The 17,954-nt window shown below is 49.8% G+C and overlaps 1 protein-coding gene and 1 long non-coding RNA gene across 2 annotated transcripts in view; both read right to left on the bottom strand.

Annotated features, from left to right (window-relative positions):
* Window positions 1-2,499: 2,499 nt before the first annotated feature.
* Window positions 2,500-11,341, bottom strand: ELFN2 (extracellular leucine rich repeat and fibronectin type III domain containing 2). The gene has a single exon (XM_027680292.1). The coding sequence runs from the start codon at window positions 11,003-11,005 to the stop codon at window positions 8,579-8,581; it is 2,427 nt and encodes an 808-aa protein (XP_027536093.1). The 5' UTR covers window positions 11,006-11,341; the 3' UTR covers window positions 2,500-8,578.
* A 40-nt stretch (window positions 11,342-11,381) lies between these two features.
* Window positions 11,382-17,954, bottom strand: part of LOC113966066 — a 49,336-nt gene continuing 42,763 nt past the window's right edge. Inside the window, exon 3 of the long non-coding RNA XR_003533699.1 lies at window positions 11,382-11,621. This is a non-coding gene — a long non-coding RNA (uncharacterized LOC113966066). The remainder of the gene's footprint in view (window positions 11,622-17,954) is intronic.

The following is a 17,954-nucleotide window of genomic DNA, read 5'->3' as shown; positions in this document are numbered from 1 at the left end:
TTCCCATCCCCTTGAGCATGACCCTCACACCCTCATCCATTTTCTCACTACCCTTCAGAGCTGTTGGTTTCTGGTTACATTGGAGCCAGCATTATCTGGAGAGGAGGGATTCCTCACTCTGCTCTCTTAGACTTGGTCTGACCCTGAGGACTCATGACTGATTGATCCAAAGCCACTAGGATTTGGATAGGAAATCAAGACCCAGAAATGTTGTTACGTTTGCAGTGGAAACAGAATTCATCTACCAGGATGCAATTCCATCAGAGATGCTCTTCCAGTCCTTGCAGTCAGTCCAGAAGAGGGCAATGTTGCCTACATGCCTGTCCGTACCACAGCACATAGGCACATGCACACACACACAGAGGCAAAGAGATGACAACTGTCCCATGTGATTTCCAGCAAAAGGCTCTGTGGCTAAGTCAGTTCTTTCTGTGCTGCTGCAAATTATGGCTTGGATAAGTCACCGAACTTCACGGGGGTGGAAAATAACCATGTCAGCATTAACCACAAGCCAACACAAAATGATCTTCCTGAGTCTGCCGCCAGCCTAAAACATGAGGCTATGCAAAGCTGCACTGTTCTTCTCCAGGGTGGGTTTGCTTAGGGGGCCAACTCACTCTGGCCACCCAGATGACTCCCTTCCTCACACTGTCCACTGCAGCCACTTCACTGCCCCCAGAATGGCTGTGAGTCCTTCTCTCACTTCATGATGACTCCATGGGCATCTTAGTCCACCAAGCAGGTTCTGGAGGCAGAGGTCAGTGTGGTTTGCTGCAGAGACTGTGATCAGCTGGACACAGTTGTATCCAGAGACACTTGAGAGAACGATGCAGACTCACAGATGCAACTCACACCTCATCCCTTCCTAAGACACACACCAGCTCACACAACACTGCAGAGCAGAGGACTGCTAAGGTCTCTGACTGGAATCAGCCAAAGGCTATTTAAATACAAGCACTGCTTAACTCTTTCATCACAGATCATTTTGGCCCAGAGGGCTGACTACAGTGCCTCCATGTCCCCCCCAAGCCCAAGAGTCCTCACCTGGCTTCAGGACATCTGTGATGACTTCAGCCCTGACAGTCTTCCCTTCCCAAAGCTTCCCACTCCCTCTAGACAGCATTTGCAAATATATCTTGTCCTTTCTCATCCCTGTGGCAGAGCAACCAAATGAAATGCAAGGACTGTGGAGACAAAATCGAATTTAGCAACAAAATAAACAGCATGGGGGCTCTCTACTGATTAGATTATGCCATTTTCTAATTTATGCATTAATTCCTCCCAAGATTTGAGATTCCCTGTCTCAGAAGGCCTGTATCCCCGCACTGCAGAGATGCAGATTCCAGGAACACCACTTTGACTGAAAGATCCAGCTTTCCACCAAGCAGATGAAACTCTGATTAACCCCAGAAGAGCTCCTCTTTGTTATGCACCATTGTCCCTCTCCCAGAGATACACAGCCCAGCACCATTCCTTCCCACACTGAATCATTCTTCCCAAGTCCACTGGAGAACGTCAGACTGTGAAGCATCTGCCTGTAGTAGCATCTGCTCCTAAGTCTGCTCTGAAATCAATTCAAGCATTAATAAGAGTCATCAGCTACTGTAGCATATATATCCAGGAGCTGTTTTGTCCATATTCACAACTCCCTAGGACCATTTATTCCTGTCCCTTGCTACACAAGGAGCAGAGGTTGTGAGTTCAGCACACCCAAAAAGGAAGCCTAGAAGTCGTGGTTAAACCTGTCTATTTAAAGCTGGATCTGCCAGGGCAAAAAAAGAAACCTTATGAGCCAAGGAGCCTTACCACTCTCGGGAGAAACTAGAAACATTAAGAAACTGGAGGCAGAGAAGAGACAAGACATGCGAGGGAATGGCTGCTATGTCACCATACACAAATTGGCCTAATTATGTGTATAAATGCACCAATAGGCATGGATTTGCTGGCTGCATTCTTGACTTTAAATATTGATGCTCAGGAAGAGCTGAGATCAGGATATCTGCTGGTGGATTAGGCTACAGATTGCTCAGTCATTTCCCATGGCTGGATCGCTTGCCTTGGATTGCCCTCCTCCAGAGAGCTTTGGGGCTTGAGCAGAGGATGCCTTTCACCGCCAGCTGAGGACTTGTTGTGTAGGTGATGGGCAAGGAAGCACTGCCCTACATCTAGGCAGTGCTGCATGCATGCCCAGGATGGGGAAGGAACCGAGTGCTGGTCGGTGCAGGAGAGGACTGGTATCATGACAGAACTGATGACTCTGTAAAAATGAGGATGTATCCAAAAAAGGCAACAACCAAGGGCAGAGAAAAAGTGTGTTTGGGGGTAGTGGGTGGCCACTGGGCGCCTGGGACAATCTTCTCACATGCGCTGACCCAGCTCTCTCAGTTTCATCCATATCCCATTTTCTCCCTTCCCATTCAATTCCATTCCACCCCATCCCATCCCACCTCCTCTACCGGACAAGGCTGGAACAAATGGACTCAGAAGCAGCTTTTTGTATTTTTTGCTTGTTGTTTTTTTATATTTTTTGGTTTTTTTTTTTAAATAAGAAATTTATTGCAAATATAGAAATTGATTTTCTCCATACAGGAATCTCCGAGTTGAGGAAAAACGATTTCGTGCCATTCAGTTTTAGAACAGGAAAAGAAGGAAAGAGAGAAAAAAAAGAAAGAAAAGAATGAGAAAGAAATACAAATCTAAAAGAAGAAAGGAAAAAAAAAGAGAGAGAAGAAGAAATAAAAGAACATAACTCCAACTCAAATTTGTCCATACACAACCGAGGGGGTCACAGGGTTGTTACGGAAGGAGGAACACCAAAGAGGCCAGTCCCAGCAGCTGCCTCCCAGGCCCTTCCTTACATTCAAGGCATCATGCCCCCTTCTCTGTGCCTGGCAGCTGCCCGCCCCTTCCCACCCCCTCACCCCAGATGCTGTGCTTGTGGATGGACCAGCCGTACCAGCCCTGGAGGGTCTGGCCTGACCCGGACAGACTCTCCTTCCTCCTCCCCATGGGGAAGATGGAGAGCAGGTGGTGGGGACAGGCCACCCAAGAGCAAGGCCTCACAGTGGCGGTGGTAATTATGGGGGAGGCAAAGGCCAAGCCGAACGCGAGAGGATGGGGCATACAGAGGGGGACCGTAACAGGGGAAAAGGGGGACTTAACCCTGGTGGGGCAGGGAGGAGAGGGAGTGGGAGAAGTGGGAGAAGGAGAAGCTGGGCAGAGAATGCCCTGTCTCCACCCGGGGACTGGGGATGGGTTGGGGCAGCCCTGCAGAGAGCTGCCCTGGTGGGATGGTGCAGGGAGAGGCATGGAGACACCTCTCCAGGGCACACACCAGGGGCAGTCAAGGGGATACAGACCAAGAACACCCCTCACAGTACAAGGCCAAAGCGGCTGGAAGGACGGGGTTGGGAGTGCGTGCGTGTGTAGGGGGGACAAAACAGACAGTCCCTTTTCCCCTTCCTTCGGGAAGGACCCAAAAACATCTGTCTCATACAGGGTGGGCAGTGGGTGGCTGAGGTGGGGCAGGCTCTGCCAGCCCTACAAGATACCCCTGTAGCCCAGTGGAGGGTGGCACAGAGTGTTTGTCTCACACTGAGCCACCCTGAGAATGCTCCCTCCTGCTCAGATGGTGGGACAGCAGCAAGCTGGCTCCAGGAAGAGGACATGGCTCCATCAGCTCTTCTTGCCTGCAGCTTGTGCTGAAGGTGGTGGTGGTGGTAGAAGGTACATTCTCCAAGCTCCTGGAGACTGTGTGTCCTTCCCAATGCAGCTGAGCTTTCCTGTCAGCAACAAGCATGGCAAATGTGCTTTCGGGGCTCTAGGTCCAACTCCTGCACGTGTGACAGCTGCCCACCCTGTAGCGCTGAGCTCTGCCCTACAGAGAGGGGTCACAGCTCATTAAGAAGTCCGCCCAGATTTCTTTCTCCAGGCACTGCTGACTAACTCTCCACCTTCTCTCAGAGAGCCTCAGCCCCTGCACTGAACCCTAGTTGTCCCTTTGTCCTCACTAGTCCCTTTGTCCCCACTAGTCCCTTTGTCCCTTTACCATCCCATTCTTTCCAGCCTGTCCCTCTTCTCCACCTTCTCCATCTCCCTCTACCTGTTCCACCTTGTCTCCCCATTCCTTGGTCCCATCACACCTTCTTCATCCCTGCTGCATCTGCCACTCCTCTCTCTTTCTCAGCTCCTTTTCCACCTTCCCTCCTGCATCTTCTGCTTCTTCCCTCAAGCCTGCCAGGCAGAGCCTCCTCCAGGAAGGCAGGCTGATTAGCATTGCAAACACACAGAGGCCTCCTCAGCCCAACATAATTCTTCATTTGTCAGTCATGAATATTTCACACCTGCCTCGAGAGGGATTTATTCAGTATGGAAGAGTGGGGAAGGGGAGAAGGGAACATGGCACCACAGCATAAGCTGGGGCAGCAACATCAGGTATGGGAAAGAGCTCTGCCCCATGAGAACAGCACACCTAGGGTCTCACCTTCACTCTTCTGGATGCAGGACCCAAGCCCAGTCTTCCCCCCAAGGCTTTTCCTGAGGGTAGAGAGCAGTCTGCACCCAACCTCATTCCTCACCCTTCACAATATCCAGTGAGGTGAACTAAAGCCCCTGTTGTCCCTGCCAAGAATCATCAAGCCAGAAATAAAGTGTGAAAGAGGCTGGTCCTGGTTCTTCCCCAGAAATCCACTTTGCCCTGGGAGAAGGCAGCATTGAGAGACTTGCTAAAGCCAAGCCATAGAGGGCTTAGAAACTTCAGACAGTCTCTCCACACTTTTTACCAACAAAGAGGCTTTTCAGGTTTCATCATGCCCTGTTCTCTGCCTGGGCCACCCAGGGCAGAGAATGGGTAGGGCAAACCTAATGAAGAGCTCCATGCAATCAATGAGAGGATGGTGGTGTAAGGTCTTCTAAGTGATTGTAACCTGCTCCACATCAAGTTTTTACTGTATCAGAGGTTTCCCTGCAGCTTGAAGCATTCCTTGTTTCCCCCAAGAATAACCTTGCTTGTAGATTTCAGGAAAGAACAGCCAGGGCACAGGGATGGTAGTGACCATTTCTCTTATGAGATCTATCTTGACGGGCCTCACTCCTGTTTCTCAATGACTAGGAGAAAAGACGGCCACTAGAAAGAGCAGGCCTTTGGTATATAACACATCCCCCTTTACGCACATGACCCTGAAAAGCAGCTGAGAAACCACATTTGGGGCAAGGGGAGGGAGACCCCGGAAAGAAGGAAAAGGTTTTATGGGGCTGATTGGGTTGGGTTCTCTTTGGGGCATGTTCCCTCCCAAACTGATAGGAGCGTCTCATAAAATCACATCAGGGATGAATGAAAGGAGCAGGGAAAACAGGGACAAGGACAGGAGAGACTTTGAGGAAGGAGGTTAAATTCCAACAAACTGGCACATACACAACAGGTGTTTGCTCAGAAAAATACAGTAAAATCATCATGCAAATAGAATGTTAAATCTGCTTTCCTCCGACAGGGCTGGCATCACTTTGTGAGCCCTCGTCCCTGGGGAGGGAGCAGGATAAAGAAGAAGGGAGGAGGAAGGAAGGTGAGACACTTTGTTTCCCTTCCTTGCCCTCTTCCTCCCACAGAACAGTCCATCTTGTGCAAACTTCGTCCACTGGTTTGGAGTGGGGCGCTACAGCTGGGATAGAAATGGCTTGTCCCCCCTATCCAGCCTCACCCCTACCACAGGAAAAAGAAGGGCCTGACAATAGCTGTATCCCTGACCTTTCTTTTCTGCCTCGTTGAGGTGATAGGGAGAGGGAGCAGAAACCTTTACAGATCAACGCTCCTCCCTAAAGTATTGATTGAGCAGAACTGTTTACAAGACCATACAGCAGAGAAGCACACGGAGGGAAGAGGTGGGGAGAGGAACAAGACTCCATCCCCCCTTGCCTGCCATTCTCCTTTTCCTGTCCAGTTCTGTGCCCTAGCCAATAGTCTTTTCTGCTTGGATGGTTACCATGCTGGAAGACCACTGGGCTTGCTCCAAGTGGTAGATGGAGAGGCTCTGCTGTGCCGAAGCATCTCTCACAGCATTTACCTGTCTTGATTTGCTGTGTGATCCCAACATGGAGGGACACCTGGCAGCAGTGACGTGACTTCCATTTGTGACTTCCTTTCATCCTTCTGCACACGCACACAGACACACATACGTGTGCACTCACACCCTTTCCTCTGGGTTGGACTGACTCTTACTGTGTGGAGTCAGTACCATGGACACCTCTGGACTCAAGGCAAAATGATGCTTTTACTGTGGGGAAGCAGGCTGACAGTGAAGGAGTCTGAGGCAATGGGATCAGGAGCTGGCTTAAGACTGTTACCATCAGCATCCCTACAAAGAAGGAACACCACAGATCTTCACATGTTTAGACTTTTGGGATACCCCCTCTGGTTTTCTGCATCAGGATCTGCATGACATCCTGTATTACTGAAAAGGAGTCTCTGCCTACTGCTGTTCCTCACTTACAGAAGGCAAAATGATATCACCAGTGGCATAGAAACCAGCTGTCACAGCTGGCAGTGCTACTACCTGACAGATAACAGGTAAGTTCTCTGTACACAGGATGTAAATCCCTCCCAGAGAAGCTCCTACACCCTCATTCTTCTCCCAGGCCTCCAAAAACACTGGGGCTTCTGAGGAGCACCTCAAAGAGGAAATAACCACTTAGGGAGGGCCAACACAGGAGAGGCCCTCATCATTCATCTGGATAGAGGTGAACAACTGTCAGGTGTTGGGCAGATCATGGAGAGGAGGCCCGCTGTGCTGCATAAAGACATGCTCAACAGGCAGCACCCCTGCCTGACAACAAAACTTTGGGGGAGATGGTGCCAAGACTGTGCTTTGTTGGGCTGCTTAGAAATGGGACTAGGTAGAGAGGGCAGTATGTTCATTCCCAACTCTGTAGCAGATCTTCTATCCAAGGGACACAGGCTGGGACCTAACAAGTGAAACTGGGGTTTTGCCAAGATATTAAAGGATCCCTAAGAAAAGTTTGTAACACCTAACTGTGAGGAGGTGGAGAAGTTAGGAAGTGATATGTTGCTCTGACTCTCATGAGGGCCTCTAAGCAGTCAAAGCAACACTGCCATCCACCAGAGGCTGGTGTTCTCTTCTATCCTGGCACACAAAGTGTGGCTGAACACACAAGAGGGAGCTTCTACCAGGGTCATCTTTCTGGGGCTACACCCAGGCCCCATTCTCACATCCCATTTGTTTCCTGTGCCCCTGTCTTCACCCTAGGCTGTCTCCTATCCATGCCAGGATGTCCATGGCCTAAGAGGAAGACTTTCTATGAGGCCAACCCAGTGAGGTGAGCAACTGAGATCCTATTCTTCATATTCACGAGGAAGTGAAGAGGTTGGGTGATGCTCTTCCCACGCACACCCACCCACCCACCCCAGAGCCCATAGTGCAAGTCAGTTGGGAAGAGCTGCAGAAGCTTCATGTAGAACTTGTTCTGCTGAGCTCCTCTCCAGGTCCCTTCCTCATAGTAAGGGGGATATGAACAGAGAGTATTAAACTTACTGCACAAGGGCAGCCAGAGCATAGGTGTGTATGGTGAGGAGGACCTCTGACCTGTGACATTCATGGAGAGATGGGAACCCTTTATATCTCTGAGAGACCAGACCTTCCTACATTTTCCTCCATCACTCCTTGAGGACCGGGCTTGCCATAACGAAGAGAATATTCATAACCCTTTTCCCCCCACCAACTGGCAGAAAGTTGGCTCTGAGCAGGCCTGGAGAATGCCTGTCACTCCAGAATTGCTGGTGTTCAACAGCAGCAACATGGCATGAGAAGGGAAGGAGGAGGAATGGCAAGGGCACAGAACCTATTATATGGCAGGTCCTACCTCCCTTGGTCCTTCACATGTCCTCTCCTTCCTCTGAGGAGGATGGAGGCTCATGAAGTACCTAGACAGAAAGTGCAAGCCTAGGGAGCCTTAATAGAGAGGGGTAGGAAAGGGCAAAGGAAAAGAAGTAAGAGAACTTCTTCCAACAAATTCCACCTGTCTTGGAAGGGGATGGGAGAGAGAGAAAAGCCTCCACTGCCAAAGAAAATGAGGGAAAAGTTAGTGATGGAAGATTTGGAATAGCAGGTGCATCAGGTGGACAGGGAAGCTTTCTAAACCAAAGCAAAAATCAGCCCACAACAGGAACAGAAAGAGGAATAGTTCACAGCTGAGTTTCATGCCCAGTGAGTGTCCATTCCTGCCCTTCCCCTGCCACCACCACCACCCACTCCCAGGCCATTCCCACCCACCCACACTCCAATGTTGTTACCACAGTGTTAGAGCAGGATGCTCCTCCCAACCATCTGCAGGCAGAACAATGGTCCCCATAACACAGTAGAGACAATTCGGCATGTGTGTGTGTGTCCGTGTGTGTCTGTGTGTGAGAGAGTTTTCTGTTGTTGTTGTAAACTTTAAGAAAAGATTTTGTCAGTTTTGTATTTGTCAGGAATATTTTGCTGTTGGTTTATTTTTCACAGTCAAGTGGCTTATTTTTCTGGTTCTTGGAGGGGGGTCTTGGTTTGTATTGTTTCCTTGTGAGGAAGAATCACAGCTTCTGCTGAGCAGAGACTCCTTTCCAGTAATCCAGGATGTCATGCAGATCCTCGTCCTTGGCAAATTGAACTTTCTTCCGCAGGGCATGCCCAGCTGCCATGTAAACCTCCTCCCTGTGATGCTTCTTGTAAGGCCGGAATCGCTCCCAGATCTTGTGGGTGCTCTCTGATGAATACTCAGGGCTGGAGGAGTAGCCTGAGAAGTAGTGTCTGGGGGAGAGCTGGGAGTATGTTGAGTCTCGCTTGGACCGTGAGAGTGGCTTGAGGAATGACACCCGCTGGCTCAGGGTGTCAGCACTTTCCTCATAGTACAGGGCCGGGAAGGAGTGACGGTGCTCACTACAATGGTAAGAAGGTTTGACCTCCAAGTGGTGGATGGCGCTCGGAGACACCAAGGGAAGACGATCCAAAGGGCTGTTAAGTGGGCTGCCCTTCTCAATGTATTTGGAGTCAGACTTGCTGAGTGGTGGGTGGTCAGGCACATCCAAGCTGAAGACCTTGGCGCTCTTGATGGAACCACTAGAGGAGACACTGCAGGTCTTTCTGGCCACAGCAGCATCAGCACTAAGCTGGCGCTGCAAAGGGTGGTGGGAGCTTTCCTTGTAGGGTGGGGAAAGAAAGCTGGGCCGCTCTAGCCCACTTGAGGAACCAGCTGGGATGGACTGGCACTCAAAGGCTATGTCTGAGTCAACACCAGTCCCGCCACCCAGGAAGGACGCTGTGTCCAGTTTGAGGGCATCAATACAGTTGTTGATGATCTGGTTGACCTTGTCTACCTCCTTGGCTATAGTAGAGATCTCAGCAGCTGAGCCTTGCCCATTGTCAAGCTCCCTCAGGTCCTCATCCCGCTGGGCTCTCTCCAGCCCATCCCCACCACCAGTTCGCACCTCAATGTAGTTACCTTTAGTGGTGACTTTAGGAGTCTCCATCCCAGCTTCTATTGACTTTGATGGGGGCAACTTCTCCCCAATCATGGAAGGGATGGAGGACATCCGTGAGACAGGAATGACAGGTGGTTCACCCAGCTTCTGGGAAGGATGGACCATGGTACTGGTATCAATATCTGATCCATAACGCATTTCCAAAATGGTCTTTTTGACATTGAGGGACTTCTGTTTCTCCTCCTGCATCCTCCGCTTTCGCAGGCAGTAGTACACCACCCCCAGGACAATGACCATCCCAAAGAGGCAACCCAGGGTGGTCATGATATAGTGTGTGGTGGTGGAAGTACTGGAAATAGGGTCCTCCCTGCCTTTGCTCCGGGTTGCAAAGGTCAGGCAAGTATGGTTGTAACGCCTGTTGTTGCGGATAGAGGCCACACAGAACGTATAATCAGTGTGGGCCTTCAGCTTGTTGACAGTGACATATTCCTTCTTGCTCTTCAGTGTTGCTATGTCAGAAACGTAGCTGTTGTTGTATTGGACCAGCACATACATCTTACTGTAGGGCATGGGGATGGTTACCATCAGAATGGCTGAAGTGATGGTGACGTCATGTAGTTTGATGCTGGGACTGAATGAGGAGTCAGTGGTGGAGGAGGCTGGAGGCTTGACTGAGAGGAAGTCCCCAGGGCTGATGGCTGAGCCTTCATCCAGGTCTCGCTGGGAGTCAGGGGTATAAGGAGTGGGGTTGACCCTGGAGAGGGAGGGAATGGTGCCACCTCTGCACATGGACTGGAAGATGGTGATGGCATTGCGGTTGTGGTGAGGACGGGGTACCAGAAGCGGATACCCAGCAAACTCCCGTGGAGTCTCACACTGGAGGCGGTCATAGTTCTTGGTGACGTTGTTGAAGAGAGCCAGCCAGTTAAGAAAGCTGTAGAGGCTACAGTCACAGTTGAAGGGGTTGCCAGCCAGCTCACACACCATCAGATTGCTCAAGCTGGTGAAAGTGTTCCCCTCCAGACGGCTGAGACGGTTAGATGACAGGTCAATGCTAATCAAGCTGGGGCATTCATTGAAGGCAGTAGGGGTGACCAGCTCAATTAGGTTGTGCTGCACAAAGAGGAACTGGAGACGGGCCATGCCCCGCAACATGCCCTCTGTCAGGTTAGTGAGTTTGTTGTAGCCCAGCTGTAAAACCTGGAGGTTTGACTGGCCCATGAAAGCCCCATCCTCAATGTAGGAGATCTCATTCTTGGTCAGGTTCAAATCAGTCAGGTTGCCGAAGCGGTTGAGGGAGGAGTACAGCACCACTTTGAGCTTATTCTCGTTCAGACGCAAGTCGTGCACCGTACTGTTGATATGTTGGGGGATTGTCTCATATGGAGGCTGGTTCTGGCTGCAGATGGCCAGCCACACGTAACCTTTGTCCCCCTCAATCAGCCAGCAGTCACCTCGTACGGTGCCAGGGGAAAACAAGCAGAGCAGAGCAGCTGCCCACAACCCCAGGCACAGCATGGTCTGCAGTGGTGCCCTCATCAAGACGGGGAAAAAAATCCCCAACAAAAAACTCAGGACCACAGCAAAAGGAAACTAAGGGGCAGTAGCTGGGGTTTAGCAATGGAAGGGCATGAGCACCCCAGTCCTATCGGATGTCATCATCATTATTTCTTCTTGCCCTCTGGGTCAAGCCAGGAGCATGGAGGAGGGGGAATGCATGCAATCTTCTTCCAGAACACCCAAAATCTATGACCATGGATGTTTGGTCTGGAAGGGAACTACTTTGTGCTTCTTTTCTAAACAAAAATTCAGACTGAGGATAATAAATCTTCTTTGATGCTCATGAGCGACTCACATACCTTTTCCACTTTTCTCCCTCCCACCCACCCCCCACCCACACTGAACCCACCCCAAAACAAACACAAGTCCTCCCCCTGCTCTAGTCTTCCCCCACCCCTTCACAGTATGATCTGGATGAACAAGGCAGGGCTGCCTCCTCTGTTGCTCACGTTCCTTCAGTTTCTATTCCTTCTCTTCCTTCTTTACTGGGTTCGCTTTGAGAAGCTTCAGAGCTTCAGATCAAACATGTCGAAAACAAAAATAAAGAGAGGGAAAGAGCAAGTGCGCACGAGAAAGATCCATCTGTCACTGGAATCTGGAAAAGAAAACACAGAGGAGACAAGAGGAGACATCAGTTGGCAGGGTCTTTGAGATAAGAGTATAGACAGCAGTGTTTCATGAGAAAAGGGATATGAGGAAGAGACAGCATTATGGGGGGTGCAAATAGGAGAGGAGTCGTAGTGCCTGTCATGCTGATAAGCCTTTGAGAAGGGAACCCTCACGATGTGTAATCTCATATCAGGGGTATGCAGAAGGGTATCTGGGCTTCCTTAAGTAGTGTGATCACAGCCAGAGACCTGGGAGAAGGCAGTGGCGTGGGAGTAGAAGGGGAAGGGAAGGGAGAGTGGGAAATATAAAACTGTTATTGCGGGGGCTCAAAACTCCTAGTGTAAACAAAGGCAAGCCCTAAGCACAGCCAAAGCCATGAATTTTCGGCTTCCTGAAAATGTTTTACACAGAATGCGTGAAGCAGGGAAAACGAAGACAAGCTTCCCCCCTCAAAAAAACCCAATTTTTTTTCTTGCTTCCTCCCTTGATGCAAGAGGGATAAATAATTCAAGCCACGTGTAACCACTTCTGCTCTAAAAATTGTTCCTGCCTCTTGGTCCATGGACAATACTGTTGAGGTAAACCAGTCTGTCTTGAGCATGATGGGGAGGTGGAGAGCAGGGTGCAGGCAGTGTGTCAAATAGCAGCCTCCAGTCTCTCACTCAGTAGTGCCAGCAGTCCTGAGCTGAAGCACATCACCCACCTAACCCCCACCACAGAGAGGGGCACAGCTTACACCTTCATACTTTACCACCTTCTTGGGGACTATGAACACTGCCCCTTTGTGAGAAAACACACCTTGCAGGCAAAGTGACATTTGCTTGTTAAACCACAAAAAATGTATTTCTGGGCTCTGGGCAAGCTCCTGGTTCTGACTGGAAAGGGCAGCCTGGACCACCTTTCTCTCCAGCTACAGCTTCAACCCCTCTCCCACTGTGCTGAAACAGGAGATTGGCAGAGGTGCCCTCAGGCTGTGCAAAGGAAATAATTTCATACAGCAGATAAAACATGTGAGCACTGTGCTGTTTTTTTTTCTTTTTAATTTTGAGGAGAAAGAAAACAATAAAATAAAAAAAAAGAGAAAAAGATTCTTGGGTAATGAAAAATAAAGATCTCCTCTTGCCCTCTTTATTTTGGGGAGACGCTGCTCACTAAAGATATTGCAGAAGCTTTTGCTGCAAAAGCTGAACCAATTTCTAGCACAGAGACACAAAGGGCAGAAATAAAATGAAGGAAGATAAATGAAGGAGGAGTGAACCCTTGAGGAACAAGGCTTATGTCCGTGGAGAAATCTGAGCTGATTTGGGTCTGTGGAATTACCAGGCCAGCTGGATTAAGGGATCAGAGATAGTGTCACAGAGAAACACTTAAATATTCAATAATCCAAGAAGTAAAGCCAAGATGGAGAAGGGGAGGGGGAGAAGAGCTAGACCAATGGAAAAGACAGAGAGAAAGCCTCTGTTCCCCACAGCTGAGGCCACCAAACTCATGTCACTTATGGTTGTCATATGAGGGCCTCCAGCTGCTGCCTCAGCTTTGCCTCAGCCTGCACTGAAGCAGAAGGCAGAGGTTTCTACAGTCTGTTGCTTTGTTTCTCAGTCTTGCAATCCAAAGAGAAATAATTTCCTGACACTGTTTCCCCAGATGCATCAAATAGGAGACACATCTGGCTGTCTAAAGGTTGGGACCCACAGGCCTCTGATATTCCTCAACACCAGTCCCTCGCCTTGTCCCACCATTTCCAGAGGTGACTCTGTGCAGATACGATCCTCCTCGCCATCTCTGTCCCTTTACCTTCCTCTCTACTGCTCCTTCACTTTACCTGATCTCTTCCACTGAAAAAAGGAGTGGCAGATACCATCATGCTTCTTGCATATTGGTGCCCAAAGTATGTCCACCCTAAGAAGAAGCCAGGAGCAGCCCCTGAGCTAGCAGTAGAAAGTTTTGCCCTAATTTTAGCCAGCATCCTTCTCTGAGCGTTATGCTTTGGCCTGTCTGTCTCACCTCATCAAATATTCTGCGCAATATCCAAGTCCATACAGGAACATCCCAGCTCCCTTACATTGACACCTCCTAGTAGTGCAGGCTGCTCCAAATGGTGTGCTGAAGTCACCATTGCCCGCTGTAGCTTGTTCATGGTGCACAGAGAGAAACTCTGAGGCCAGGACCATGTTTCTCTGCAGCAGCCCCAGCAATTGCTGAGAGCCACCCCATCCCTCCCAAGGAGCTGTACTCAGGCAGAACAGAGAGGGTTTGGAAGGGCAGATGTCCTACTAGCCTGCAAAGGGAAGAGGTGGCTGAGTTAGGGGGTGGATGGATATGAAGGTGATGTTTATCCTTGCTATGTGTCAAAAACAAGGGGACCATGCAGAGAGGCCTACTTTTTGTTCACTTCCCACCTTGGTCGTGTAGCCTTGCATCACCCACAGGCCAAAGGAAGGGTCAAGCCATTCCTCAAGCCAAAATCCTTGGTCCCCTTGGGTCCCCCAAGTTAGGGGAGTTTCTGTAAGAAACACACAGACCCTGACATTCTTCCCCCAAGAGCTCCTGTCTCCCTTCTGTCATGCTGGTTTCAATGGCCCTGAGGCCAGCCCAATCTGTGGCCTACTGCACCCCTGCCTATGGCCCAGGACCCCATTTCAGGCCAATGCCAGCTCCCCCACAGCCATGCCCTGCCCTTTAGGGAGCAGCTGCTTCCTGACTCTGGCATTTTATAGTCAAAGGGAAGCTAGGAATGGGGGGCAGGACCATGCCGTCCCTCAACTGTCTACAGCCAAATGAACATAAATCATATAGCATTGGAGTCCAACAGCACAAGGAACCAACACTCTGTCCTTTTTGCTGGCTGGAAAGGTGCTGACAGTGGAGTTGGCTGTTTCCCTCCCTTGCTTCTCAGGCAACAGAGCAAGAAGGTGCAGGGATGGAGGGTGGGCAGGGAAAGCAAGGATGAACAACTCCATCACAGAGGAGAGCCAAGGAAGGGGATGCAAGAGCTGTGGAGAACTTATGGGCAAGAGGAAAAGTTGGGACATGGGATATGTTTTACAGGGAAGGTACAAGATCACCACTTCCATGTGCTGGGCTTACCCAGATGTAGGGTTCCAACACTCTTCAGTGTCACCCAAGGTAGCTCTTACAATAAGCCCTTGGCTTCTGGCCATCCTCATGTACTTGAGAGCATCAAGGAGCAGTTGTGACATTGCACCCACGAATGGCTGTACTCTCCTTGGTTGGCACAAAGTCAACCCATCAGCTCTGAGTTCCCCACGATTTTATTCTCCCCTCTTGTTTATTGTCCACTACTGGCTGCCTCAGTGTTTCTTTGCACCACTTTGTTTGGAGAAAACCAGAAGGCCACAGGGATGGTTCCACTCTTCAGAGGAAAGAGAAGGGAAGGTGAAACAGAGGGAGAAGAGCCCAAAATCTGAGTCAGAAGCTGGGTGTCGTGGTGGTCACAGACATCCCTTTGACTTGGACATCAAGGTGGCACAAGGGGTGACACAGGATTAGAGTCACTAGTTAGATGGCCAGGTTGAGGACAGGTTAAAATGCAACCAGTGAAAGTATGGACAGGCAGGATAGGAGGGACAGAGGCAAGATGGAGCCCAAGGGGGTGGAAGGGCCAAAACTGAGAAAGAATACAAAGAAACCAGAAAAGCTACATACAGCAGCAATTTGGGCCTGAAATTCTGACCTTGTCAACCTTGTCCTCCTGGGGCTCCATGCACTGGAAAAGCCTGCACTTAGTTCTACCATTGCTTAAACGGTGCTAAGAGCCTCCCATTACAAATGCATGCATTAAAAACCTGCCAAACACTCTTGACTCCTCTGGGGACACCCCGAAACCAGGCCAGAGCTCCTGCTGCTTTCTTAAGCTTCATGCTGCAGCTGAGCATCATCCCTCTTCCCAGCTCAGTGTGCTGCCTGCTCCTGGCAGGCCCCAGGGCACAAACATCATCTCCAAGGGGCTCTGCTTCTCCTTCTTGGCTTTAAGATCCTTCTAGGAGTCCTCTAACTATTTTCTGGAAGAGTGGCCTTTCCCAGGGGTGCTTGACACTGGGATTTGGTGCTCTACATGAAGGGACCCTCTGTACCTGCTGGGTAGTTTCCGTAATACACAGTGGTCTGAGCATCACTGTGGACACTTCAAATCACCACCCAGAGATTCTCCTTGCTTTTGCACCTGGCTATAGTGCAAGCATAGTGCCACAGCACTGCTGTGACACACAACAGCAGCCCCTTCTCTCTCAGCCCTGCTGCTTCCAGGGATGTTCCTGTTTATTGCAGGAGTTACCATCAAGTCATGCAGTAAAGAACCTGTGACTGTGCCCAGAGGTGCTTCAGAAGCCCTGGGAAGTCTGAGACCAAGAGAAAAGGGAGAAGAAAGCAAGATGACCTGTGGTTTTGTGGCACAGAAGACATTTGTGAGAGAGAAAGAGAGACAGAGAATACCTTCTACTGCAGATTCTCTGATGTTCACCAAGGGTTGAGCTTACACAATACTCTTTCCATTAATGGGTCTCGGTAAAGGTTGCTCTTTTGTGTTCTCTATTCTCTAATTTATCCCCCTATTTCATGGAACACAGAAGATCTCAACATCTCTGAGTTCCATCCCAATGTCACATTTGTTTAAAATTGGCCCTGTAGCTTCAAAAATTCAGGTCACAGGAGCTTTAGAGCCACACTAGAAAGTCACGCAAAAAAGGTGTTCCCAGTCACTAACCAGACGAAGCCTTCATCCCTTACAGGGGTTGAACTGATTTCTGAGTCCGGCTGAAGGATGTCCACTCAACATTAGAGGCTCTGTGAATTTTGGCAGAATGCTGTTGCAAGAGAAATCTCACACTTCAACTCTGGTCAGGTTCATTTCACCATATACAAATCCACAGTGCCCATTAGAAGAAAAATCATCCCTCTGAAAGCTGGGCTTGCCCTACCATGAGTCAGGAGGAAGACTGCAGCTCCCAAACTCCAGCTGTCCCTGACATGAGGAAGCCCAAAGCACTAGGATCCCAGCAGGACACGCGGTGAGGAAGCACAAAAAGCCAAACAAGGTCTCAGCTGCTTCTCTCAGGACACCACTGCAAGGATGCTCACAAAGATCAAATTCCATCCAGAAACGATGGAGAAGGGGAAGGGGAAAGGGCTGAAATATAGGCTGTAGTATTGCCCAAGGACATGCTGCTCTGCAGTCCTGCCCTTTGGCCAATTTGGGGCATGGGAAGAATTCAGATGCCATACACACGCACCCAGACTCAAGCAAATGCACAGCCATTGACTCCAAACCTTTTCTGTCCAAACAGCTTAAAGACTAACCATGAAAAAAAACCAACACGACGCTGTATATAAAACCCCTGCTCTCCCATTGCGCCTCCCCAACAGCGATTAGATGCCTAATTTGTTAGGCAGCAAGAGAGAGAGAATGGGAAGGCTCAGGGGAGAAAAATGAAGCAGCTCATAAGCATGAAAGAAAAGAGAGAGCTTTAGAAGCATAAATCTTATTTTAGAGTGATAAATACTGGCAGAAAGGTTTTTCGTATGCCAGTGGTTCCCTGGCAGGCCAGAAAGCCACTTTTGTTTTCCAAAGTGAAATGGTTACCTTTTATATTAATATGATTATTGAAGATTAAGGGGGATTTGCATCAAGCCAGCTCCACCCAGACAGCCTGCAACAGCAGTCCACAGAAGTCTGTACATGGGGGTAGGCTTGGGGAACTGCATTCTTCAGGTAGAAGAGAATGTCAAGAGATTACAGGTGCCATAAAAAAATATTATCAGCAATAAGGTTGCCTTCAGCTCTTTTCCTCCAGAAGGGAAAGGGGGGCTGGGAAATATCACCCCCTCCCTTGTTGTCATCCCACGAGCCCAGATATGAGGCAGTAGAAAGGCTTAAAAATAATTCCTGTTGGCCACGGGGAGGGAGCATGGGCTCTGTGTGACTGCTTGCAGGGACCGGCCATAGGGAGGGCAACAGCAAGGCTGGCTCTGCCTTGTGCACGTGCATGGCTGCGAGTCACTGCAGAGAAAGAGGTGGCAGTGTCGGCTCCAGGAGTGCGAGGTGGAGGGGGTGTACATGTGGAGGAGTCACTATGGATGATGGGGTGGATGTGTGGGCTGGGAGCATATGTGGGTTAATCACTCTGTGAAGCAAAGAATCAGTGCCGGCTCCTGGGGAGGGAGGAATTGCCATGGAGAACCAGGCAAAGCGCTGTTTGTGAGTGTATGTGTGTATGCATGTGTGTTTGCATGAAGCAGTCACTGTGGAGAAAGGGGTGGGAGTGTTTGGCTGTGTGACAAGAGCCGTAGGGGACGGGATGGG

The sequence above is a fragment of the Neopelma chrysocephalum genome, unplaced genomic scaffold (genome assembly GCF_003984885.1).
Source record: "Neopelma chrysocephalum unplaced genomic scaffold, ASM398488v2 Primary Assembly neopelma1_59, whole genome shotgun sequence".
NCBI lineage: Eukaryota > Metazoa > Chordata > Aves > Passeriformes > Pipridae > Neopelma > Neopelma chrysocephalum.
This window is presented reverse-complemented; position numbering and strand designations above follow the sequence as displayed.

Coding starts and splice junctions, on each gene's coding strand:
- ELFN2 (XM_027680292.1), bottom strand. CDS start 11,005: ATGAGGGCACCACTGCAGACCATGCTGTGCCTGGGGTTGTGGGCAGCT.